General features: G+C 42.8%; 1 protein-coding gene across 3 annotated transcripts in view; it reads left to right on the top strand.

Annotated features, from left to right (window-relative positions):
- Positions 1-23,107, top strand: part of osbpl1a (oxysterol binding protein-like 1A) — a 203,802-nt gene that overhangs the window by 101,868 nt on the left and 78,827 nt on the right. For all 3 annotated transcript variants that reach the window (XM_048529335.2, XM_048529336.2, XM_059646272.1), the window contains one exon: positions 8,933-9,095. In XM_048529335.2, the coding sequence (XP_048385292.2) occupies positions 8,933-9,095 (163 nt within the window). The remainder of the gene's footprint in view (positions 1-8,932; positions 9,096-23,107) is intronic.

Raw genomic sequence — 23,107 nt, forward strand, 5'->3', positions numbered from 1 at the left:
GCTATTGTAAAACCTAAAGTATGTCACTGAGCCATATAAGGGAGGTATTATCAGGTCTGGCAACGTCTGTGAAGCAAAACACTGAGTTAGCATTTCAGGTCCCGTAATCCGTCCTCAGGACTGAGGAAGGGTCACTGGACCTGGAACTTTAACTCTGTTTTTTCCTTCACGGATGCTGCCGAATCTGCTAAGCCTTGCCAGCAACTCTGTTTTTGTTCCTGATTTTCAGCACCTGCAGTTCTTTCGGTTTTTATTTAGGGGAGGTATTATGTCAGATGACCAAACACTTGGTCAAAGAGTTAGATTTTGAGTAAGATAAACATATTTAAGAGACCATTCCAGAACATTGGACCCAGGCAGTCCAAAGCATGGTCAGTGACAGTGGAGAGATTACGATTAGAATTGCACAGAGACCAAGATTAGTGGAGCACAGATTCTTGAGTATTTATTCACTTGCTTTTCTTAAGTTGTTGAATCCACTTCCGCTGCCCGTTCGGACATTTAAAATCAGTTCTCTGACCAATCTTAACCGTACCCACTGTAAATGTAGCAATTTGATTTTTGTACCAGAATTAGGAATGTGAACAAGTCAAATTTCAATTCTTGATAATTCTTTTCATCCAGGGTGTCTCACTATTAACTCTCACCAAATCTTGAACATTTCTTGGATCATTGTGCACCTCCAGTTGTCTTGTCTGTCCCCATGTGTTTTGCATCGTCATTGAAGCCCTTTCCTCAAGATTGTCAAAACTGTGATGTGCTAGTCAATTCTGATTGGTTAAGAACTGTCTTGCCAGACAATCTGCATTTTTCTTAATCTGGTATGAATTGTTGTTGCTATGAAATTTGGAATTCTTGCATCTCTCCTAAGTATAAGACAGAAACCTTGGTAAGCTTGCTTCTTTTCAGCAATGCAGGAATCAAGTTCTAATTTATCCAAGTATTTAACTTTGGCATCAAAATAACTTCATTGAATTGAGGAGGTAAATCAGCTGAAGAGAGAACTTTTGGCAATCGCCCTGTTTGTTTTCTTCAGTCCTTTTGTTCTGCTTCCACAGTTTAATGCATTTACATCCAAAATGCAATTGTACTGAAGTACAAATCCCGTTAACTGGATTGCTGTGCCAGAATATGGCTGTAACTTACACTGGTTGAATTTAACATACATGATTCAGAAGAAGGACCTTAAGACTGTAAGGTACAGAAGCAGAATCAGGCCATTTAGCCCATTAAGTCTGCTCCACTATTTGATCCTAGCCGATACATTTCTCAACCCCATTCTCCTTCCTTCCTTCTCCCCATAATCCTCGATCCCCTTACTAATCAAGAAGCTATCCATCTCTGTCTTAAGTATACAAAATGACTTGACCTCCACAGCCTTCTGCAGCAATGAGTTCCACTGATTAACTACCCCTCCGGTTGAAGAAATCCCTCCTCTCTCTGTTCCAAAGGGACGTATCTTCACTCTCTGAGGCTGTGAATTTTGGGTTCTAATCTCTTCAAATAGTGGAAGCACCTTCTCCATGTCCAATCTAACCAGGTCTCTCAATATTCTTTCTTTCAATGAGATTCCCCCCATTCTTCTAAATTCCAATGAGCACAGATACAGAATTCTCAGCAACTCCTCATATGACAGGAGTATGCCATTCAGCTCCTTGAGCCTGCTCTGTCATTCATGGCTGATCTACATGTAACCTCAAATCTGCATTTATGCTTGTCGTGAATATCTCTCACCCCCTTGAATAGGTGGCCCTCGCTTTTCAAACAGTCATCCGTGGTTCTAGATTACCCTTGACTATTCCATCAAATCCCCTCATTGATTGTATGTATTTCAGTCAATTCACCACATACTCTTCTAAACTCCAGAGTGCATAAATCCAACCTTTTCTCCCCCTCCATTGTATACCTGGAATGCATGGGTGGTTGTTAGTCCAGAAAACCTTCCCTGAACTGCTTCGAGTGCACATGTTGATCTCACCAGTGCCCGGTGTAACTTGAGCACAGCCTCTACTTTTATATTCGGTTCCGCTCATGCTAATGATAATATTCTGTTCACTTCCCTAATTGCTAGCTCTTTTACCTGTTCAGTAATGTTGTATTTCATGCATTGGGTCTCTAACCTCTCTCCATTAAGATAATATGCTTTCTTTCTACGCTTCCCATGAAAATGGACAGTTCCACATTTTCCCATATTATACTCTGTTTCCTAAAACTTTGACCACTTACTTAACCTAAAAATATATTTTATCTTTTTTGCAGCCCCCTTTTATCTCCTCTCAGAACTTAACCTCCTCCCTAACTTTGTGTCATCAACAAATTTGGCATCCATCCCTTCTATGTCTTGATCTAAACGTTGAATAAATTGTAAGCCATTGAGGTTCCAGCACTGAACCAGCAGTGGGCTTATCCAGGCACTGATCTGAAATGTTAATGCTCACTCTCTCTGCACAAGTGTTGCTTTTATAGATTCATTCTGAAGCAAGTGTCACTGGCGTGGCCAACATTTCTTTTGCCCATTCTCACTTACGCTGGAGGAGCGATTGTTGAGCCATCACCTTCACCTGCTGGAGTTCTTTAAGTGATACCATCGAGTGTTCCCAGTCATTACTGGTTATGCTTTAGATTTCTGCCAATCCCCAGTATTTATGCGCATTTAACTGAAAGGCCTGTGTTGTCCCTTCTTACTGTGCCATCACTGGTGGAACTATCATACTGCACTATGGTTTACCTAGTAACACTTCTTCATGCTCTGACATCTGTTAGTCCATAAGACAGGAGCAGGACCTAAAACCAATGATTTGATTTATTTATTGTCGCATGTACCTAAGTTCAGTGAGAAGCTTTGTTGATGAGCAGTACGAGCAGATCATACTAAGCCACAATGTATCACAGGGTGAATAAAAAACTTGGAGGCATACAGGTTATGTCGCCCAGGATGTGCGCTAGGCAAAGATCAGCATCATTTGCAGTTAGAGAGTCCATTCATTATATCTTCTGCCTGACAGCAGTGGTTGTAGAAGAGCGTTACTGGGGTGTGACGTCATTAATGTTGACAACCTTTCCGTAGCAACGAGCTGTGTAAATGGAAGTATGACTTCCATGATGGTTCGGGCTGTGCACAGCACCTGTAGTTTCTTATGGTCCTGAGCAGAGCCGTTGATGTACGAGGCTGTTATTCACCCAGACTGTACGCTTGCAGTGGTGATTCAGTAAAAGCTGGTGAGGGTCCTTATGGACACGCTAAATTTCCTGAGCTGCCTGAAGAGGAGCCTTGGGAAGTCCAGGACAGGTTGTCAGTTATTGTCATTCCGAGGAACTTGATGCTGTCCACCTCTCTCAACCTCAATTCCAATGATGTAGATCGGGAGGGGTGCTCTCCTTTCTTTCTGAAATCAATGATCGGCTCTTTAGTTTTGCAGACATTGGGACTCATTTAGGACCAAGATGAGGAGAAACTCCTTTACTCAGAGGGCAAGTGAATCTTAGGAATTCTATACCCCAAGATCTATGGAGTCTTAGTTAATGAACATATTCAAGACCAAGAGCAATAAATTTCTAGACACCAGTGACATCAAAGAATATAGGGATAGATGATCAGCCATGATTTGGATGATGGCTGAATGGACTACTCTTGCTAGATAATAAAATGTGAGGCTGGATGAACACAGCAGGCCAAGCAGCATCTCAGAAGCACAAAAGCTGACGTTTCGGGCCTAGACCCTTCATCAGAGAGGGGGATGGGGGGAGGGAACTGGAATAAATAGGGAGAGAGGGGGAGGCGGACCGAAGATGGAGAGTAAAGAAGATAGGTGGAGAGGGTGTAGGTGGGGAGGTAGGGAGGGGATAGGTCAGTCCAGGGAAGACGGACAGGTCAAGGAGGTGGGATGAGGTTAGTAGGTAGCTGGGGGTGCGGCTTGGGGTGGGAGGAAGGGATGGGTGAGAGGAAGAACCGGTTAGGGAGGCAGAGACAGGTTGGACTGGTTTTGGGATGCAGTGGGTGGGGGGGAAGAGCTGGGCTGGTTGTGTGGTGCAGTGGGGGGAGGGGATGAACTGGGCTGGTTTAGGGATGCAGCGGGGGAAGGGGAGATTTTGAAACTGGTGAAGTCCACATTGATACCATATGGCTGCAGGGTTCCCAGGCGGAATATGAGTTGCTGTTCCTGCAACCTTCGGGTGGCATCATTGTGGCAGTGCAGGAGGCCCATGATGGACATGTCATCAAGAGAATGGGAGGGGGAGTGGAAATGGTTTGCAACTGGGAGGTGCAGTTGTTTGTTACGAACTGAGCGGAGGTGTTCTGCAAAGCGCTTTGCAGAACACCTCCGCTCAGTTCGTAACAAACAACTGCACCTCCCAGTTGCAAACCATTTCCACTCCCCCTCCCATTCTCTTGATGACATGTCCATCATGGGCCTCCTGCACTGCCACAATGATGCCACCCGAAGGTTGCAGGAACAGCAACTCATATTCCGCCTGGGAACCCTGCAGCCAAATGGTATCAATGTGGACTTCACCAGTTTCAAAATCTCCCCTTCCCCCGCTGCATCCCTAAACCAGCCCAGTTCATCCCCTCCCCCCACTGCACCACACAACCAGCCCAGCTCTTCCCCCCCCACCCACTGCATCCCAAAACCAGTCCAACCTGTCTCTGCCTCCCTAACCGGTTCTTCCTCTCACCCATCCCTTCCTCCCACCCCAAGCCGCACCCCCAGCTACCTACTAACCTCATCCCACCTCCTTGACCTGTCCGTCTTCCCTGGACTGACCTATCCCCTCCCTACCTCCCCACCTACACCCTCTCCACCTATCTTCTTTACTCTCCATCTTCGGTCCGCCTCCCCCTCTCTCCCTATTTATTCCAGTTCCCTCCCCCCATCCCCCTCTCTGATGAAGGGTCTAGGCCCGAAACGTCAGCTTTTGTGCTCCTGAGATGCTGCTTGGCCTGCTGTGTTCATCCAGCCTCACATTTTATTATCTTGGAATCTCCAGCATCTGCAGTTCCCATTATCTCCGGACTACTCTTGCTGCTGTTTCCTATCCCTTCATCCTTTGGCTAAGTAAATTCTATCAAACTGTATTTTAAAACTGGTGATCGGTCTACCATCAAATGGCATTTGTACAAAAGAGTTACAAACCTCTACTCTCCTTCATATGGAGAAATATTTCCTAACTTCACTCATGAAAGGTCGGCTCCAACTTGTTGTTTTGGAGTTCCTAGTTGTAGACTCCCCAGGATCTGAAATAGTTCCTTCTTGTCTGCCCTGTCTTTTTCCCATGCAAATCTTAAACACATCAGTTGGAAACATCCAGTTGACGTCTGCGTACTCCGTCCATGTTTATTTGCAGTGTGCCTGTCTATATGTGTGACTTTACACTTACCTGTATTCATGGGAGTCTGTAACATGAGCCTGTTCTGTCACTGTACTGAGATTGCTTAATAACGTGACCACCTATCTAAAGTGCGCCCTCGTCAGTTTTCCAAATACTTAGGGAAGAGATAGGACTGGTAGCTTGGAGCTAATGTTCTGACACGAGTTCAAATCCCAATTTAATTTAATTCTGGGATTAAGACCTAATCTCAGTTTCACGGTCGTCATTAAAATCCTAGACTATAAAAACAAATCTCGCTTATTAACTCCGCCTTGGGAAATCTGCTGCCTTTATCTGGTCTAGACTACACATCAGCCCATGCCCATAGTAATGTGACTGACTCTTAAGTGCTTTTGAAATGGTCTTTCATGATAATCAGATCAATTAAAGGAACACCATGTCAGTTTGCAGTGGCTCAACAGGCAGCTCACCACCATCTACTCAGACATTTGAGGATGGGCATTAAATGCAAACTTGCAAGTGACAAATGCAGAATGGGTATGACCTCCAACCAGCTGGGAATTTTCTTGTTGATTCCCACCTTTCAGAAGGCCTTCGGCAAGATTTGTTTTTATAGTCTAGGATTTTAATGACGACCGTGAAACTGAGATTAGGTCTTAATCCCAGAATTAAACTAAATTGGGATTTGAACTCGTGTCAGAACATTAGCTCCAAGCTACCAGTCCTATCTCTTCTAAAATAAGGTGAGAGCCCGTGGTGTTAGGGGGAAGATACTGACATTGGTACAGGATTGGTGACTGGCAGAAGGTAGACAGTGGGGTTGTAGTATGGTACCAGCAACTAGTGGGGTCAACAGGGGTCTGTATTGGAGCCACAACTATTCACATTATACAAGAATGATCTGGATGAAGGAACTGAGGGCATCGTTGCTAAGTTTAGATGACACAGATAGCTGGAGATAGTATTGAGGAAGCAGGGAGACTGCAGAAGGACTTAGACAGGTTAGGAGAGTGAACGAAAAAGTGGAATACGACATGGAAAAGTGTGAGGATATGCTCTTTGGTAAGAAGAAATGAGCTATAGACTATTTTCTAAAAAGTGAAAGGTGTTGGAACTCTGAAGCACAAAAGGATGAGGGAGTGCTAGTTCAGGATTCTCAAACGGATAACATACAGATTGAGTTTGCAGGCAAAGACAAATACAGTGTTGACATTCATTTCAGGAGGGCTGGAAAACAAGACATGAGGATCAATGGTCGGCTCAACGTCGTGGGCTGAAGGGCCTGTTCTGTGCTGTACTGTTCTATGTTCTATGTTCTATGTTCTAAGACCAGTGATAAATTGCTGAGGCTGTATAAAGATCTAGTCAGATTGCATTTAGAATATTGTGAACAGTTTTGGTCCCTATATCTCAGGAAGGATGTGCTGGCAATGGAGGGGGTCCAGAGGAGGTTTATAAGAATGTTCCTAAAGATGAAGGCCTTCTGATATGGGGAGCACTTGACGACTCTGGGCATGAACTTCATGGAGTTTAGGAAATGAGAGGGCAATCTCATTACAATTTACAGAATTTGGAGAAACCTGAATAGAATGGACCTGGAGAAGATGTTTTCCACCAGCGGGAGAGACCAGGGCCAGAGGACACTGCTCAGAGTGAAAATGCAACCTTAGAACTGAGACAAGAAATTTCTTCATCCAGAAAGTGGTGAATCTGTGGAACCCCTCACTTGAGAGAGCTATGGAGGCCGAGTCATTGAGTGTCTTTAAGATAGAGATGAATAGTAAATGGATCAAGGATTACAGGGAGAAGGCAGGGGAATGGGATTGAGAAACATATCAGCCAAGATCAAGTGGCAGAGAAGATGTGATGGACTTAATGGCTCAAATCTGCTCAAATGTCTTGTTTCTTAATTTGGGGGAAATGGAAGGTAGGATCCACTTTAGCAGGAAGCATAGAGGAGTTGAATATTGTTTAAATGGAGAAAATCTGCAGAGGGCTACAGCACAGAGTGATTTAGCAATCCTCATCCAAAAATCACATGAAATTTGCGTTCAAGTTCATCATGTAATTGAAAGACAGATGGAATTTTGGCCTTTATTTGAAAGGGAATGCACTATAAAAGTAAAGTGGTCTTGCCAAAATTACACAAGGCACTGATCAGGTCTCAGCTGAAATATTGTGAATAGTTTTAATCCCTTTATCTAATCAAAAAATACTAACATTGGCAGCAGTTCAGAGAAGGTTCACTAGATTGATTCCATATATGGAGGGACTATCTTGTGAGGAGAGGCCTAGATTAGTTGGAGTTCAGAAGAATGAGAGGTGACCTTATGAAAACACACAAGATTCTTAAGTGGCTTGAGAAGTTGGGTTCAATAATGTTTCTCCTTGTGGGAAAGTCTAGGACTAGAGGGCACAATCTTAGAACAGGAGGTCACCTTGTTATGACAGAGATGAGGAATCTGGGTACTGAGTCCGTGAGATTCTTTCCAGCAGAGGGTTGTCAAGGCTTGGTGGTTAAGTATTTTCAAGACTGAGGCGACAGGTTTTTAGTCAGTAAGGGGAATTGAGGTTTATAGGGAAAAAGCAGGAACGTGGAGTTGTGGATTACCAGATCAGCCACGATAACATTAAATGGAAAAGTAGTCTCGATGGACTGCCTGGCCTACTACTTAATGACCTAGCCATGACGGCCCATTGTGATAAATCAGTTATGTGCAGTTACTTTCCATATCTATTAGAAAATCTGTTTGTTTTGCCATTGTTGACTGGGAAATAAATATTGGCCGGGACACGGGGCAAACTGTTCCTGATCATCTTAATAATAGTGCCTTAGGATCAAACGTGTTCACTTGATGGAGCTGATGACCCCTTGGTTTATTGCTTGATTTGAAAAACAGCGATTCTGACAGTGTAGCACTTGTTCATTAGTGCAGTGGAGTGTCAGCCACAGTTATTGTGCGTGTCTCTCTTGTGGTGCTAGAACTATTAAAATCTAGGGTTTGTAAATATTAAGCCTGGGAGTTCTGCAAATACCATTTATATTCCTCTTCATGGCACCCAACTCTTGGATTATTCCCGTGTTAATTTGTCTCCCAGTCCTCTGAATGTGAAAGTTAAATTTTCTTCATTACTTTATCTTTCAATCCTCCTGTTATTTGATTCTCCCTGACTTTTCCTTGCTATTCTTTCCCTTGTCTCTGACAGCCATTAAAAGATGCAAGTTGCCAATGTGGCCCATAGAGGAACTGTTTAATTAATCTCACATTGCCTGTAGTCCCATAGTCAGTTTTCTTCCTTTTCAAGAATTTGTCTAATTTCCTACAGAAAGTTACAATTGAATCTGCTTCCAGTGTCATTTCAGGCATCGCTTTCTTGATTATCCCAAATTGCCACTTACAATCTTCTCACGTCACATCTGGCACGGTTGCCAGTTATGTTAAATCCGAGTCCTTTGGTTACCAACCCTTTTACTAAATTCTTTCTTTTCTCTCTCCTCCTCTTGTTCCCACTCCATTTACTGTCTGTACTTCTCTCACTCTCCCTTTCCCTTATGTGCTTTCTCCAACATTCATTTCATTTTTCTCTTTTCTTTCCCCAGGTGCGTAATCTGCGATTAGAGCAGGAACAAGAGAAAAACAAAATACTTTCAGAAGCTTTGCAAACTCTGGCCTGTGAACATCATGAACTTGAACAGTCTTTAGTCAAAGGGTCCCCACCCCAGAGTGTATTGAGTGATGATGAATTCTACGATGCTCTTTCAGGTCAGTGATTATTTTCTTTCAATTGATTCACGAGATTTGGTGATGCTGCCCTTGAACTGAGTGGCTTGCTAGGCCATTCAGAGGGCAGCTCAGAATTCACTGGATAAAGTCAACTGAAAGTATTTCCTTCCCTAAAAGTCAGAGAGGTGTACAGCATGGAAACAGACCCTTTGGTCGATCTCGTCCATGCCGACCAGATATCCTAGTTCCATTTACCGGCATTTGCCATATCCCTCTAAAGCCTTCCCATTCATAATCACACCCAGATGCCTTTTAAATGCTGTAATTGTACCAGCCTCCACCACTTCCTCTGGCAGCCAGTTCCATACACATACCACTCTCTGCATGAAACAAACTGCCCCTTTGCTTCCTTTTAAATCTTTCCCCTCTCACCTTAAAACTATGTCCTCTAGTATTAAACTCCCCCGGCCCAGAGAAAAGACTTCGTGTCCTTACCCTATCCATGTCCCTCATTATTTTATAAACCTCTAAGGTCACCCTCTGCCTCCGATGCTCCAGGGAAAGCAGCCCCATCCTATTCAGCCTCTCCCTGTAGCTCAAACCCTCCAACCCTGGCAACATTCTTGTAAATCTTTTCTGAAACTTCACAACATTCTTCCTATTAGCAGGGAGACCAGAATTACGCACAGTATTCCAGAAGTGGCCTGACCGATGTCCTGTAGAGCCATAACCTGATCTCCCGCCACCCTATACTCAATGTTCTGACCAATAAAGGCAAGCATACCACATGCCACCTTCACTCCCCTGTCTACCTGCGACTCCAATTCCAAGGAACTGTGAAGGAGGAATTGTGTATCAGATGGTTTTTACAACAATCAATGACTGGCTTTTTAATTCAAAATTTATTAATTGAAGTTAAATTCCACCAGCTGATGTAGTGGGGTTTGAACTCGTAACCCCAAGGTATTAACTTGGGAAGAACTGAAAGAACTGCGGATGCTGTAAATCAGGAACAAAACAAAGTTGCTGGAAAAGCTCAGCAGGTCTTTCAGCATCTGTGAAGGAAAAAATGAAGTTAACGTTTCTGGTCCAGTGAACCTCACGGTCACCGGACTTGAAACATTAACTCTGTTTGTTCCTTCACAGATGCTGCCAGACCTGCTGAGCTTTTCCAGCAACGTAGTAGTAGTACTAACTTGGGACTCTGGGTTACTAGTCTAGTGACATTTCCACAATGCCACCACCTCTGCAGCAAGGAATGTACTCTTAAAGAGTATGGTGGAGGCAGATTCAACCCTGAATTTCAAAGGGATTTTTATAACTATATGAAGAGGAGAGTGCTGTTGGATAAAAGTAGAAAGGAGTTGGAATCGCTGATATTCCTTGCCAAGAGCTGATTTCTGTACTGTAACCATTTTCTGATAGCAAGAAACTCATTAATCTGTCTACATCATCAAGATGAATAGATCATATCTATTGTACCAGAGTATCTTTGAATTCTTTGTTAGCAGAGAGATGAGATGGAGATGGGGGATAAAAACTGTGAAAGAGATGAAAAATTATACAAAGGCACATTGTACAAACTGAGCTAAATGGAAGTGTTGTCCTGAGTGTCAATCTGCATGTAGACTCATTGTCAGACAAAGAAATGTCCTGATTGGTACTGGGGCATTGTCCTTTCAAATGTTTGCTTCCGCTGCCTTTGGAAAGGCTGAAGAAATGCTCAAAAATGGTGTATTTAGTACAGTCATGATGGCATGGTTTTGCACTGATTTATATACACTATCCTGCAGGTGGGTAAAATGCATTCCAAGCGCAATCCATAAAAATAGGATACTCGTGCTGCTAGGGAATGGCTGATGTCATGAAAGCAGAACTTGTAACCAGTGTATGCAGAATATAATCAGAGGTAATGCTAAAGCTTTACCAGTCTAAGCGTAAGTCTCTAATATTGGATGCCTGCAGGAAGGAGATTCAGGCCATTCAGAGCATATAAAAAACTTCCATTAAGATGATGCCACAGAGGGGAAGCTGTGGTTGGGGCAGTGATGGGTTTTTGATTAAAAAGGTGGGAAATGGTTTAACAGTAGAACTGATTTTGACGTAGTGTCCAAAATTGAGATGCTGTAATGAAATAAATCAGTAGAAATAACCTCACTGTTTGGTAATTATTGCAAACCAAGGCCACGTAAAATGCAGAATGAGAGTTTGGTAGAATTGTATCTTGAATTTAAAAATCTCTGAGCAATTTTATCAAGTTATGGATGGACTGGATTGGCTGTGATGTATTTTAGGAACATGTAGCAAATCTGGAGAGGTTAAGGAAGAAAATTTCCAAGTTAATTCTGTGATGCTGAAAGTCACATTGTGAGGTGCTGGTACATTAGCTTGAATTACAGGCTTAAAATCTGGTGTAGAGCTTGAATTCATAATTCAGTCATAATCTGCAGAGTTTTAAAACAAGTTAAGGGAGATGGTGTTGTCGTGGTAACATTACTGTAAAGGCCGAAGCTAATATTTTGGGAATGTGGGGTCAAATCCCAACATGACAGGTGGTGGAATTTAAATTCTATTAATAAAATCTGCTATAGATTCTATTTTAAAAATCCAGTTTTAGTAATGACGATCATAAAACCAGCCTCGCTTTGTTGTAAAAGCCTATTTAGTTCCATGATGTCCTTTAGAGAAGCGATCTGCTATCTTTACCTGATCGAGCCTATTTGTAGGACAATAGATCCACAACATGGAGGTTGACTCTTAACTGCCTTCTGAAATGGCCTCACAATGTTATTTTAAGAGCAATAGGGATGAGTACCAAATTCTAGCCTTTCCAACAACTCCTCCATTTATCAAGATCATCTGGCTAATCCTCCACCATGATTTAGAACGTAGAACATAGAACAGTACAGCACAGAACAGGCCCTTCAGCCCACGATGTTGTGCTGACCATTGATCCTCATGTATGCAACCTGAAATTTCTGTGACCATTTGCATGTCCAGCAGTCTCTTAAATGACCCCAATGACCTTGCTTCCACAACTGCTGCTGGCAACGCATTCCATGCTCTCACAACTCTCTGCGTAAAGAACCCGCCTCTGACATCCCCTCTATACTTTCCACCAACCAGCTTAAAACTATGACCCCTCGTGTTAGCCTTTTCTGCCCTGGGAAATAGTCTCTGGCTATCAACTCTATCTATGCCTCTCATTATCTTGTATACCTCAATTAGGTCCCCTCTCCTCCTCCTTTTCCTAATCGCTTAAAACTTGCTCTAATTCCCTATAATTAGAGAAACTGCCATATATAGGACCACATCATCAATACATACTTCAGCCACTTACGTACAAGCTGCTGCCTCTGGACTACACACGATATCGAGTTCAATAATTTTAGGGCCTAAACTCTCCCATGTCCCAGCCCCCTACCCCACACGCCAGGCCTTGTTCTCACACAGCCTGCCATTACACACTAACTATTGTTAGTCACTAACAGTCCCCATTAACAACTATTCGCCCTCTTAGCCAGATTGTTATCATTTTTTTTGTTTTATCTAACTGCTGTTCTTTGTCTTCATGCTCTATCCCCAGCTATCATTTACTCCCCGCCCCATCCCCCTCCCTATAGTCTGCATATAAACCAGCGTTTCCCAGCTATCAGCAGATCTGAGGAAGGGTCACTGCGCCTGAAACATTAGCCCTGATTTTTTTTTCCTTCACAGATGCTGCCAGACCTGCTGAGCTTTTCCAGCAACTTCTGTTTTTGAGCAAATTGTGCTTTGCTGGTATTCTGGCTTACCCGAATCCCAGGAAATAAACTCTATTATGTGGAAATGGATCTTAAGTGTTGGAGGCATTTGCGGTTCCCTATGATACCGAAAAGTTTTGTCATATCAGCCGTTAATCCTTTTGACCTTTAAGCACAGGTTTCAAGAAATTTCCTATGGTATTCTCATTTGGAACAGAATAGATTCGTGAGTTGTGCTTTTTAAAAGTTATTCTTTCGTGGACTGTGGAAGTTGCTGGCTGGGCCAGTTTTTGTAGCCTGTACCCTAATTAATCACAAGAATCTGGTGATGAGCCACTGTCTTGAATTGCTGCATGACTTGGTAATCTTGTTGAAATTGATAAAACGCAGACAGTATTTGAAAAGGTGAAGACCAGGTAGATTTTTCTGTTGTGAGGGAGACTTGACCCAATGGAAGAATAAAAGAGGTCCCTCTTAAGATAAAGTTATGATTTCTTTTCTCTCTGAGGGTCATTTGTCTGTGCTGTTTTCTTGCCCAGAAAACAATGGAGGCTCCATTATTGAATTTATTCAAGGCAAAGTTGGACTGAATTTTTATCTGATCAGCCATGATTTCATTATATGGTGGAGCGGGCGATTTGTGCAGGTAGTAATGTAGTTTTTGACAGTGCAGGCTCAATGGGCTGAAGAGCCTCTTCTGTACGGTATTGTTATATGAATGCCTGTATCCTATTAAAGATTTTTTAAAAATCCATTTTATTAAAATTTTCTAATCACCCTGTTCAGAGATGTAATTACACACCTCTGCAGCAAATGCGATTTGAACCTGGGCCTCCTGGCTCAAAGGTAGGGGTACTGTCACTGCACTGTAAAATCATGTACAGCAAGTGTAGTAAATGGAAGAAGAGAATGATAGGATTAAGAATGAGATAAGACACTGAAAGAAAACATAAGCAGCCAATTATTTCTTTCAGTGATAGCAGGAACTGCAGATGCTGGAGAATCTGAGATAACAAGGTGTGAAGCTGGATGAACACAGCAGGCCAAGCAGGAAGGCTGATGCCTCACGCCTCAGGCTAGACCCTTCTTCAGAAGAAGGGTCTAGGCCCGAGGCATCAACCTTCCTGCTCCTCTGATGCTGCTTGGCCTGCTGTGTTCATCCAGCTTCACGCCGTGTTATCTCAGTTACTTGTGTTCTTTTTTCAAATAGTTTCCGACCACAATTAAAATCTGAAAGCATGAAACTTCAGTGCCAGAGAATTGTTTTGCACTAACTATGACCTACCATGCTGTTTAGCAATTCATTATACACTGACAAATTGTAACTCTCTGGCATCTAGTAGTAAGTATCACAACTGTGTGTTTTTGAATGCCACACATGTCAGCAGGAGACTTAGTGAAATGTATGGATGATCACAGCAAGACAGTCAGCAGTTTTGTGTTTTCAAGTTTAGTGGTATGTGTGCAGCTTCCTGAAGTTGCTGCTTGATTTGCTCCCAAATAACAATGAGGCTAATTGCATCACATTATTTGTACTGCGAAACTCAGCACATTTTAATAATTCAAACATTTATTTCACTTGACTTCAGAAAGTGAGATCAAACTGTTCAGCTTCTGTATTCAGAAAATATGAAGAGGAAAGAGAACCACACATTTACAGGTTAACTGTAAACAAATAACTTCAAAATGCATTTATTGTTTTCAATAATTTGGCTCGTGTATTTACTGTGAATTGATTCATTGTGTTACTATTGTATATTTGCATCACTTGTCAGTTATTTGTTAAAGTTAATGAACATTCCAAAGGTGCTGCATAACTCATTGGCATTATGACATGGCCACCTACAGGAAAGATTACAAATCTGGCTTCGGAAAAACACGAGATGAATAAAAATCCAAAATCATTTACGAGATTTGGGTGGCATGGTGGCTGAGTGATTAGCACTGCTACCTCGGTGCCAGGGACCCAGGTTCAATTCCAGCCTCGAGTAACTGTCTGTGTGGAGTCTGCACATTCTCCCCGTGTCTGCGTGGGTTTCCTCCAGGTGCTCCGGTTTCCTCCCACAGTCCCAAGATGTGCAGATTAGATAGATTGGCCATGCTAAATTTCCCATGGTGTCCAGGAATGTGTATGTTTGGTAGATTGGCCATGGGAAATGCAGGGTGATAGGGTAGGGGCGGTGAGTCTGGGTGGACTAGTCTTTGGAGAGTCGGAGTGGACTTGTTTGGCCAATTGGCCTGCTTCCACACTGTAGGGATTCTATGATTCTCTTCTATGAAGATTTAACCAGAAATCTAGAACAGAATAAGGGAGTGAAACTAACTTGAGGAACGAGCAGCAACATAATAATAGGCTAACACAGTGTGGAGCTGGAGGAACACAGCAGGACAGGCAGCATCACAGGAGTAGGAAAGTTGACATTTCGGATCCGTGCTCTCTTATCTCTGACTCCAGCATCGGCAGTTCTTACCATCTCTGCCAACATAATAGTGACTATTTGCCAATGGTGTGACATAATGGATTATTTAATATAGCAATCCTGTATCTCCTACACTACTGACAAAATGGGTGGAAAAAAGCTTAACAATCAATATTACAATTGAATGCTCCACATGCTGAAGCAACACAATTATTTCTTGTTCAGGAAAGAAAGTTATGTTACAGTTTCAAAAACTCCTAAATGCTCAGATTGACTCTGGAATAAGCTGCCTTTACCAAGAGGCACCAGTACCTCAGTAGCAGTGGGGTCAATTACTCTTTTGTATTGCACAGATAGAAATAGACAGTGTCACACTAATTCCCACTTCCTTAGAAAAGGAAATAGAAGGGCGACGCGGTGGCTCAGTGGTTAGCACTGCAGCCTCACAGCGCCAGAGACCTGGGTTCAATTCCAGCCTCGGGTAACTGTCTGTGTGGAGTCTGCACATTCTCCCCGTGTCTGCGTGGGTTTCCTCCAGGTGCTCCGGTTTCCTCCCACAGTCCAAAGATGTGCAGGCTAGGTATATTGGCCGTGAGAAATTGTCTGTAGTGTTCAGGGGTGTGTGGGCTATAGGGGGATGGGTCTGGGTGGGATGCTCCAAGGGGCAGTGTGGACTTGTTGGGCCGAAGGGCCTGTTTCCACACCGTAGGGAATCTAATCTAATCTAAAATGTAAAGTTGCCCTACAACAAAAGTAGAACTTGAGCATCCGTAGTTCCTCCATAACCTGCTATATCTCGTCTTGCCGTTCTCATCTGTTGAGTACAAACCATGGGTTGCCCCACCCCCATCAGCATGAAATTAACTGCTAAATATTACCCTCCCCTACCTGAGCGAAAATTGGATGCCATCTTCCTGATAGAGTAAAAGCAGTGCTCAAAAGGCACTCGAAGAACAGAACAAAATACAGAAACAGGCCGTTTGGCCCTCTAAGCCTGCTCTGATGCATTTTGCCCTTCCCTGCCAAAGCTGTTTTCACTTCAAGTTCCACTGAGGATAAACACACTTTTTTGTATGCCTTCACAAGATATGTGTTTTGCTAGCAAGGCAGGCTTTTATTGCTCACCCCAATTATCTAGAGGAAGTTCAGAGTCAACCACATTACTGTGGGTCTGGTGTCACATTTGGCCAGACTAAATAAGGATGGCAGTTATCTTCCATGAAGGATATTCATCAACTGTATGAGTTTTTCCAATAATTGAGGGTTTAATCATCATCTTAATTCCAGATTTCATAGGCCCAGTTATTTTCAACACTTCATCAATGACTTATCCTCCATCATAAGGTTAAAATTGAGGTATTCACCGATGATCGCACAATGCTTATCACCATTTGCAACTCCTTAGATACTGAAGCAATCCATGTCCAAATGCAGCAAGTTCTCCAATAATATCCAGACTTGGTCTAACAAGTGGCAAGTAACATACGTGCCACACAAATGCCAGTCTATGACCATGATCAATAAGAGAAAATCTAACCACTGTTCCTTGACATTCAATTATGTTACCATAACTGACTCCTCCATTGTCAACACCCTGGGGATTATCAGCGACCAGGAACTTAACTGGACCCACCACACAAACACAGTGTCTACAGGGCACAAGTCAGGAGTGTGATGGAATACTCCCCACTTGCCTGGATGAGTACAGCCCCAACAACACTGAAGAAGCTCAACACCATCCAGGACAAAGCAGCCACTTGATTGACACCACATCCACAAGCATCTCCTCCCTCCAGCACTGACGCTCAGTAGTAGCAGTGTGTACTATCTACAAGATGCACTTCAGAAGTTCACCAAATATTCTTAGAAAGCACCTTCCATACCCACAACTACTTCCATCTAGAAGAACGAGGGCAGCAGATGCACGTGAACACCACCAACTTCAAGTTCCCCTCCAAGCCCCTCTCAATTCTGACTTGGAAATATATCGCCATTCTTTCACTGTTGCTGGGTCAAAATCCTGGAATTCCCTTCCTAATGCCACCCTACAATAGCTGGAATGTGGCCGTTCAAGAAGGCAGCTCACCAGCACTTTCTCAATGGTAACTGGAGACTGGCAATACATGCTAGCCAGCCAGCGACACCCTCAACATTCTGCAAATAAATAAGTTTTAATAAAGCTAGTACAGAGGCCATTCCCACTATGCCATTAGCCCCTGCCCTCTTGCTTTCAATAGTTTGGATGGATTGAAAAATTGGAGCATGAAATCTTATCATTTAGCAAATGTAAAACCCCAAAGCCATAAGACATAGGAGTAGAAGCAGACCATTCAGCCTATCAAATATGCTCCTCGATTCAGTAAAATCCTGGCTGATCTGATGATCCTCAACACGACTTGGCTTTTCCCCATCATCTGTATTTGAGTAGAAGCAAGCAATGCCTTCCTGATTTGCTGACTTTAAGGCGATTAGTGAGCTCTTGGTAATGTGCATCGTGGTTTGTGTGCCTCTACAAGTTGAAGAGGAATTTTTGTGGAGGCCCCAGTTGTGGAGCAGTTATTATAGATGACTTATAATGGAGTGGTAGTGCCCCTTACCCCTGGACCAAGAGGTCCAGTTCAAGTCTCACCTGCTCCAGAGATGTGTAATAACATCTCTGACCAGGTTGATAGAAAAATAGGCTAACAAAATAAAAATGGATCATCTGTGGAGAGATGGCAGCAAATTAACTAACTTGATTGAAGACTGTTTTAACAATGATAATGAAAGTGACAAATAGATCAGCTTAATCTTTTAAAGGAAGGATATCTATAATACGCTTGCCTTAATAGTTGTTCCGTGCACTTCTATCCTGTTTCCATGTCACAATTTTACACTGTGTGCCCCAAACCATATTACACTGATATGGAATTTGTGTTAAATAATATATAACCACTTAAACTAAAATAGCAGCATAAGGGCTGAAAGACTAGATCAAGTAAGCACAACAGTTACCCATTATATAAAATTAATTACTTTCCTGAAGTTCTGAATAATGAAGTTGGAATTACAATACAGTATGTTGGGATTTAACGTAATTTGCAATTTTTATAAGCCACACCACCTGCAGTCTGAAGATGGGGATCATATGCTATCTCCTTTAACACTAAGTCAAACTGCACCAGTAAACGAGACAACAATAGAGTAATACTTCACGTGATACTCCAAGACCCTTGATTTTCATTTATTTTATTGATAAGGATGGAGTGAAAGCAGTAATTGCAGATACTGCGCAGCAGGTCTGGCTACATCGGTGGAGAGATAAATTGAGTTATTGTTTCATGTCCAACGCAGCCTCTTCAGAACTTGTGCCATGTAAAATTCTTCACCAAGGCTTATAAATCATTGGAATTCTCTGCTCCAAATACTCAGTAGATACTCAGATCTTTCAAGCAACTTTGTTAGTCACAACAGTTCTAAATGCTTTTGGAGATAATAGGAACTACAGATGCCATGTACCGAAATACAGTGAAAGGCTTTGTTTACGAGTGGTACAGGCTGATTACAGCAAGCAAAGAATTTACAGATCAGAAAGACTTAGAGACTTTCAGGTTACATTAATTGAGGCTAGACTCCATTCAGCAGCCTTATAATGGTCATAAAGAAGCTGTTCCTGAACCTGCTTGTGCGTATGTTCAGGCTTCTATACATTCTGCTTGACAGCAGAGGTTGTAGGAGGTCATTACCCCAGGGTGCGATAGATCTTCGATGATGTTGGCCACCTTTCCACAGCAGCACATCATGTAAATACAGTCCATGGGTGGAAGGTTGGTTTCCATGATGGTCTGGGCTGTGCACACCCCCTTCTGTAGTTTCTAACGGTCCTGGGCAGAGCAGTTTCCGTACCAGACCGTTATGCACCCAGAGAGTTTGCTTTCAATGGTGCATCTGTGGAAGTTGGTGAGGGACCTTAAGGATGTGGCACATTTCCTGAGCCGCCTGAGGAAGAAGAGGCTGTGTTGTGCCTTCTTGACTGTCAATTGTTGTCACTCTGAGGAACTTGATGTTTTTTACTCTCTCAACCTCAGTCCCATTGATGTAAATGGGAGTGCGTTCTCCTTCTTTCTTTATGAAGTCGATAATTAGTTCTTTAGTTTTTGCCGTTTGAGAGACAGATTGATGTAATGCACTTAAAACAAGCTGTCTACCTCATTATGTATTTTGACTCATCATTGTTTGATATTTATCCCACTACGATGGTGTTGAGAGCAAACTTGTAGATGGCATTTGTTCAGCATTTGGCAACACAACCATAGGTGTAAAGGGAATACAGTCGGGGGATGAGGACACATCCTTGGGGAGCCCCAGTGTTGAGTGTTATTGTGCAGGTACTTGTCCTCACTGACTGAGACCTATGGGTCAGAAAGCTGAGGATTCAGTTCCAGAGGGTGGAGCCGAGATTAAAGTCACACAGTTCTTGAGATCAGTCTGGAGGAGATGTTGATGTTGAAGGTGGAGCCGTAGTCACTGAGCAGGAGTCCGATGGGGTACGGGGATAATGGTGGTCATCGGTGATTGTCTGCAGTCAGTGTCTTCTTTTATGGTCTTTTTTGTTTCTGAAAGGTCTTCTCCTGAATCTGAAATGACATTAAAATCCATTTGGTTGTTGTAGATTTTTTTCAGATGTTTCACTTGTAATGTTGTCACGTTGTCAAATTGTCAGTAAATTTTTATTAAGACCTGAAGTTACCCACAACATCATTTAGAACTTTTCTGAAATGTCAGCTTTCCTGCTCCTAAGATGCTGCTTGGCCTGCTGTGTTCATCCAGCTCCACACTTCATCTCGGATTCTCCAGCATCTGTAGTTCCTATTATCTCCAAAAGCATTTAGAACTGTTGTGACTAACAAAGTTGCTTGAAAGATCTGAGTATCTACTGAGTATTTGGAGCAGAGAATTCCAATGATTTATAAGCCTTGGTGAAGAATTTTCTGTTCCTCTTAGTCCTAAATCGTTGATTCCTTAGCTTTAGAATATGACCATGCGTACAGCCAGAGGTAACAGCCTCTGTTTAGAATTGAGGATTTAGGGCCACAGTTAATGAAAACAATCAGTTGGCTGTTCATAAGTAATTTTAAGGTTGTTTATTAAGAAGCAGTAGTTTAGATATGAGACAGGAAATGTATACAATCCATGGCAGTTGAGTGTTTCAGTGATAGCAGACGTTGACATAGAATGCATTGATTTCAATAACTTGTGACGGCAGCAAACACTGAGCATGCTGTAGAAACTTAGTAGGTCTGACAGCATCTGTGGAGAGAGATACAGCATTAACACCATGAAGTCTAGTATGTCTTCTTTAGGACTGTAGTGGCAGCATCCTGCGATCTGTAGTGAAGACACTCTACCCCATGCTGTCTTCCATCTGAAGAAGATGACTCTAGAAAGTTCCTGACCCTTACCAAAGGCATGTTAATGTACTCTCTTTCTGGGGACTGATGATTTACATTGTCAATCACCCTTTCTAGCCAATGAATACAGGGCACATGTAGGATGTTGGTATGGGCACTTTTCTTTCTCCAGCTTTTCTAAGTTTTAGTTTATCTCATGTTGAGGGCCATTCCTGGTCCTTTCTAAACACTTGGACAGAAAAGCGGGTGCACAAGGTGTCATCCTACCATCTTAGGAACTTCAACATAGAAGCCTGAGCCAGGAAGCTTTGATATGTCCCTGGTCTGTATATTTCCAAAGAAATGGAGAGAGCAAGCTATTTCTCTGCTGAGGTAGTCTTATGTTATGCATTTCACCTCTTCTAAGTATTTCCATGTACTCGGGTGGGGGGGTGTGGAGGGAGAAAAGATCATTTAATAAGAGCTCAATTTCTTACACCTTTCTTATTTTACTCTACCATTTGACAGAGTAAGTTAAAGCAATTTCATGTATTTAAATAAAATAATTCCTCTTCCTTTTAAAGGCCAGGGAATATCAACCTGTTCCACTAATGGACAATACTCGTCTGCAGCTGGCAAAAAAACCCAACAATGCTCTCACTGCCAACCTTCCATCTTCCACTCTACATCAACTTAAGCTCACACAAAACTCTGCTGTCTGTATTCTGATGTGCAATAAACTTGGTCACCATTTCCCCTGTACTCCGTGCTGAGACCACCACTATTTTGTTTCACTTTTCTCATTTTTGGTTTTGAACTGAGAATTGAACTTTGAACAGCAGCTCAAGATTTTTTTATATATAAAGAGGAGAGAACAAGACAGGTTTGCTGTTGAAAACTGTCTTGGAAAGATAATGAAGGTTAATTATGGCTCTCAAGATACTGGAGACATTTCTGCACAGAGATGTTGCTATGCTGAAGACTGATTGGTCAGTCAAGGAAAGGCTAGCCAACCACAGAGATTCTTGAAAATACAGGAGAAAACAGACTCAGCTGTGTCCCTGAACAAGGATCCTGACTGAAACATCAACTTTCTTGCTCCTCTGCTGCCTGGCCTCCTGCGTTCCTCCAACTTCACACTCTGTTATCTCTGTCTCCAGCATCGGCAGTTCTTGCCACCAATCCCCTCCTCCCACCTCAAGTCGCACCTCCATTTCCTACCTACTAACTTCATCCCGTCCTCCCCGGACTGACCTATCCCGTCCCTGCTCCCCACCTATACTCTCCTCTCCACCTATCTTCTCCTCTATCCATCTTCAGTCTGCCTCCCTCTCTCTCCCTATTTATTTCAGAATCCTGTCCCCATCCCCCTGTTCTGATGAAGGGTCTAGGCCTGAAACGTCAGCTTTTGTGCTCCTAAGATGCTGCTTGGCCTGTTGTGTTCATCCAGCTCCACACTTTGCTATCTTGGATTCTCCAGCATCTGCAGTTCCCATTATCTCTGATCTCAGTTGTGGCTAACTGAGTTTCGGGCAGGTGGAGGTTTTCTCAAGGAAGTTTCTGAGCTGCTTTCTTTCTCTTTTTTTTTTGGTTTTGTATTTCCTCATTTCTCGACTTGTTGAATGTTCTGAGAAAATGAACTGTTTTCCAGAAATAAGTAAAAGTCTTCAGAGGACTGCTGTACTTGTTTACATTACTGATGACTTCAAAATTCAAGCAAGATATTCAGTTTTGTGTTCCTCTAATGCTACCCAAGGGTTTCATTTGTCATTTAAACAGTTATCGAACTGGTTTTGCAAGGCTTTGGAAATAATTCTGAGGGATAGGATTTATGGCTATTTGGAAAAGCATAGCGGAATTAAAGGGAGTCAGCAAGGCTTTGTGAGCGGGCAAGTCATGCCTCACAAATCTTATTGAATCCTTTGAGGAAGTCACAAGACAGGTTGACGAGGGTCGAGCAGTGGATGTGGTGTACATGGACTTCACCAAGACATTTGATAAGATTCCCCACGGCAGGCTCATTCAGAAGGTCAGGAGGTACTGGATACAGGGTGATTTGGCTGTCTGGATTCAGAATTGGTTGGCTGACAGGAGGCAGAGAGTGGTTGTAGATGGTAAGTATTCTGCCTGGAGGTCAGTGCTGAATGGTGTCCCGCAGGGTTCTGTTCTTGGGCCTCTGCTCTTTGTAGTTTTTATAAATGACGTGGATGAGGAGGTTGAGGGGTGGGTTAGTATGTTTGCTGATGACACAAAGGTTGGAGGTGTCGTTGATAGTATCGAGGGCTATTGCAGGCTTCAGTGAGACATTGACAGAATGCAGAGCTGGGCTGAGAAATGGCAGATGGAGTTCAATCTGGATAAATGTGAGGTGATGCATTTTGGAAGGTCGAACTTAAATGCTGAATATAGGATTAAAGGCAGGATTCTCGGCAGTGTGGAGGAATAACGGGATCTTGGTATTCAAGTGCATAGCTCCCTCAAAGTTGCCACCCAAGTGGATAAGGTTGTTAAGAAAGCAT

The sequence above is a fragment of the Stegostoma tigrinum genome, chromosome 5 (assembly GCF_030684315.1).
Source record: "Stegostoma tigrinum isolate sSteTig4 chromosome 5, sSteTig4.hap1, whole genome shotgun sequence".
Lineage (NCBI taxonomy): Eukaryota > Metazoa > Chordata > Chondrichthyes > Orectolobiformes > Stegostomatidae > Stegostoma > Stegostoma tigrinum.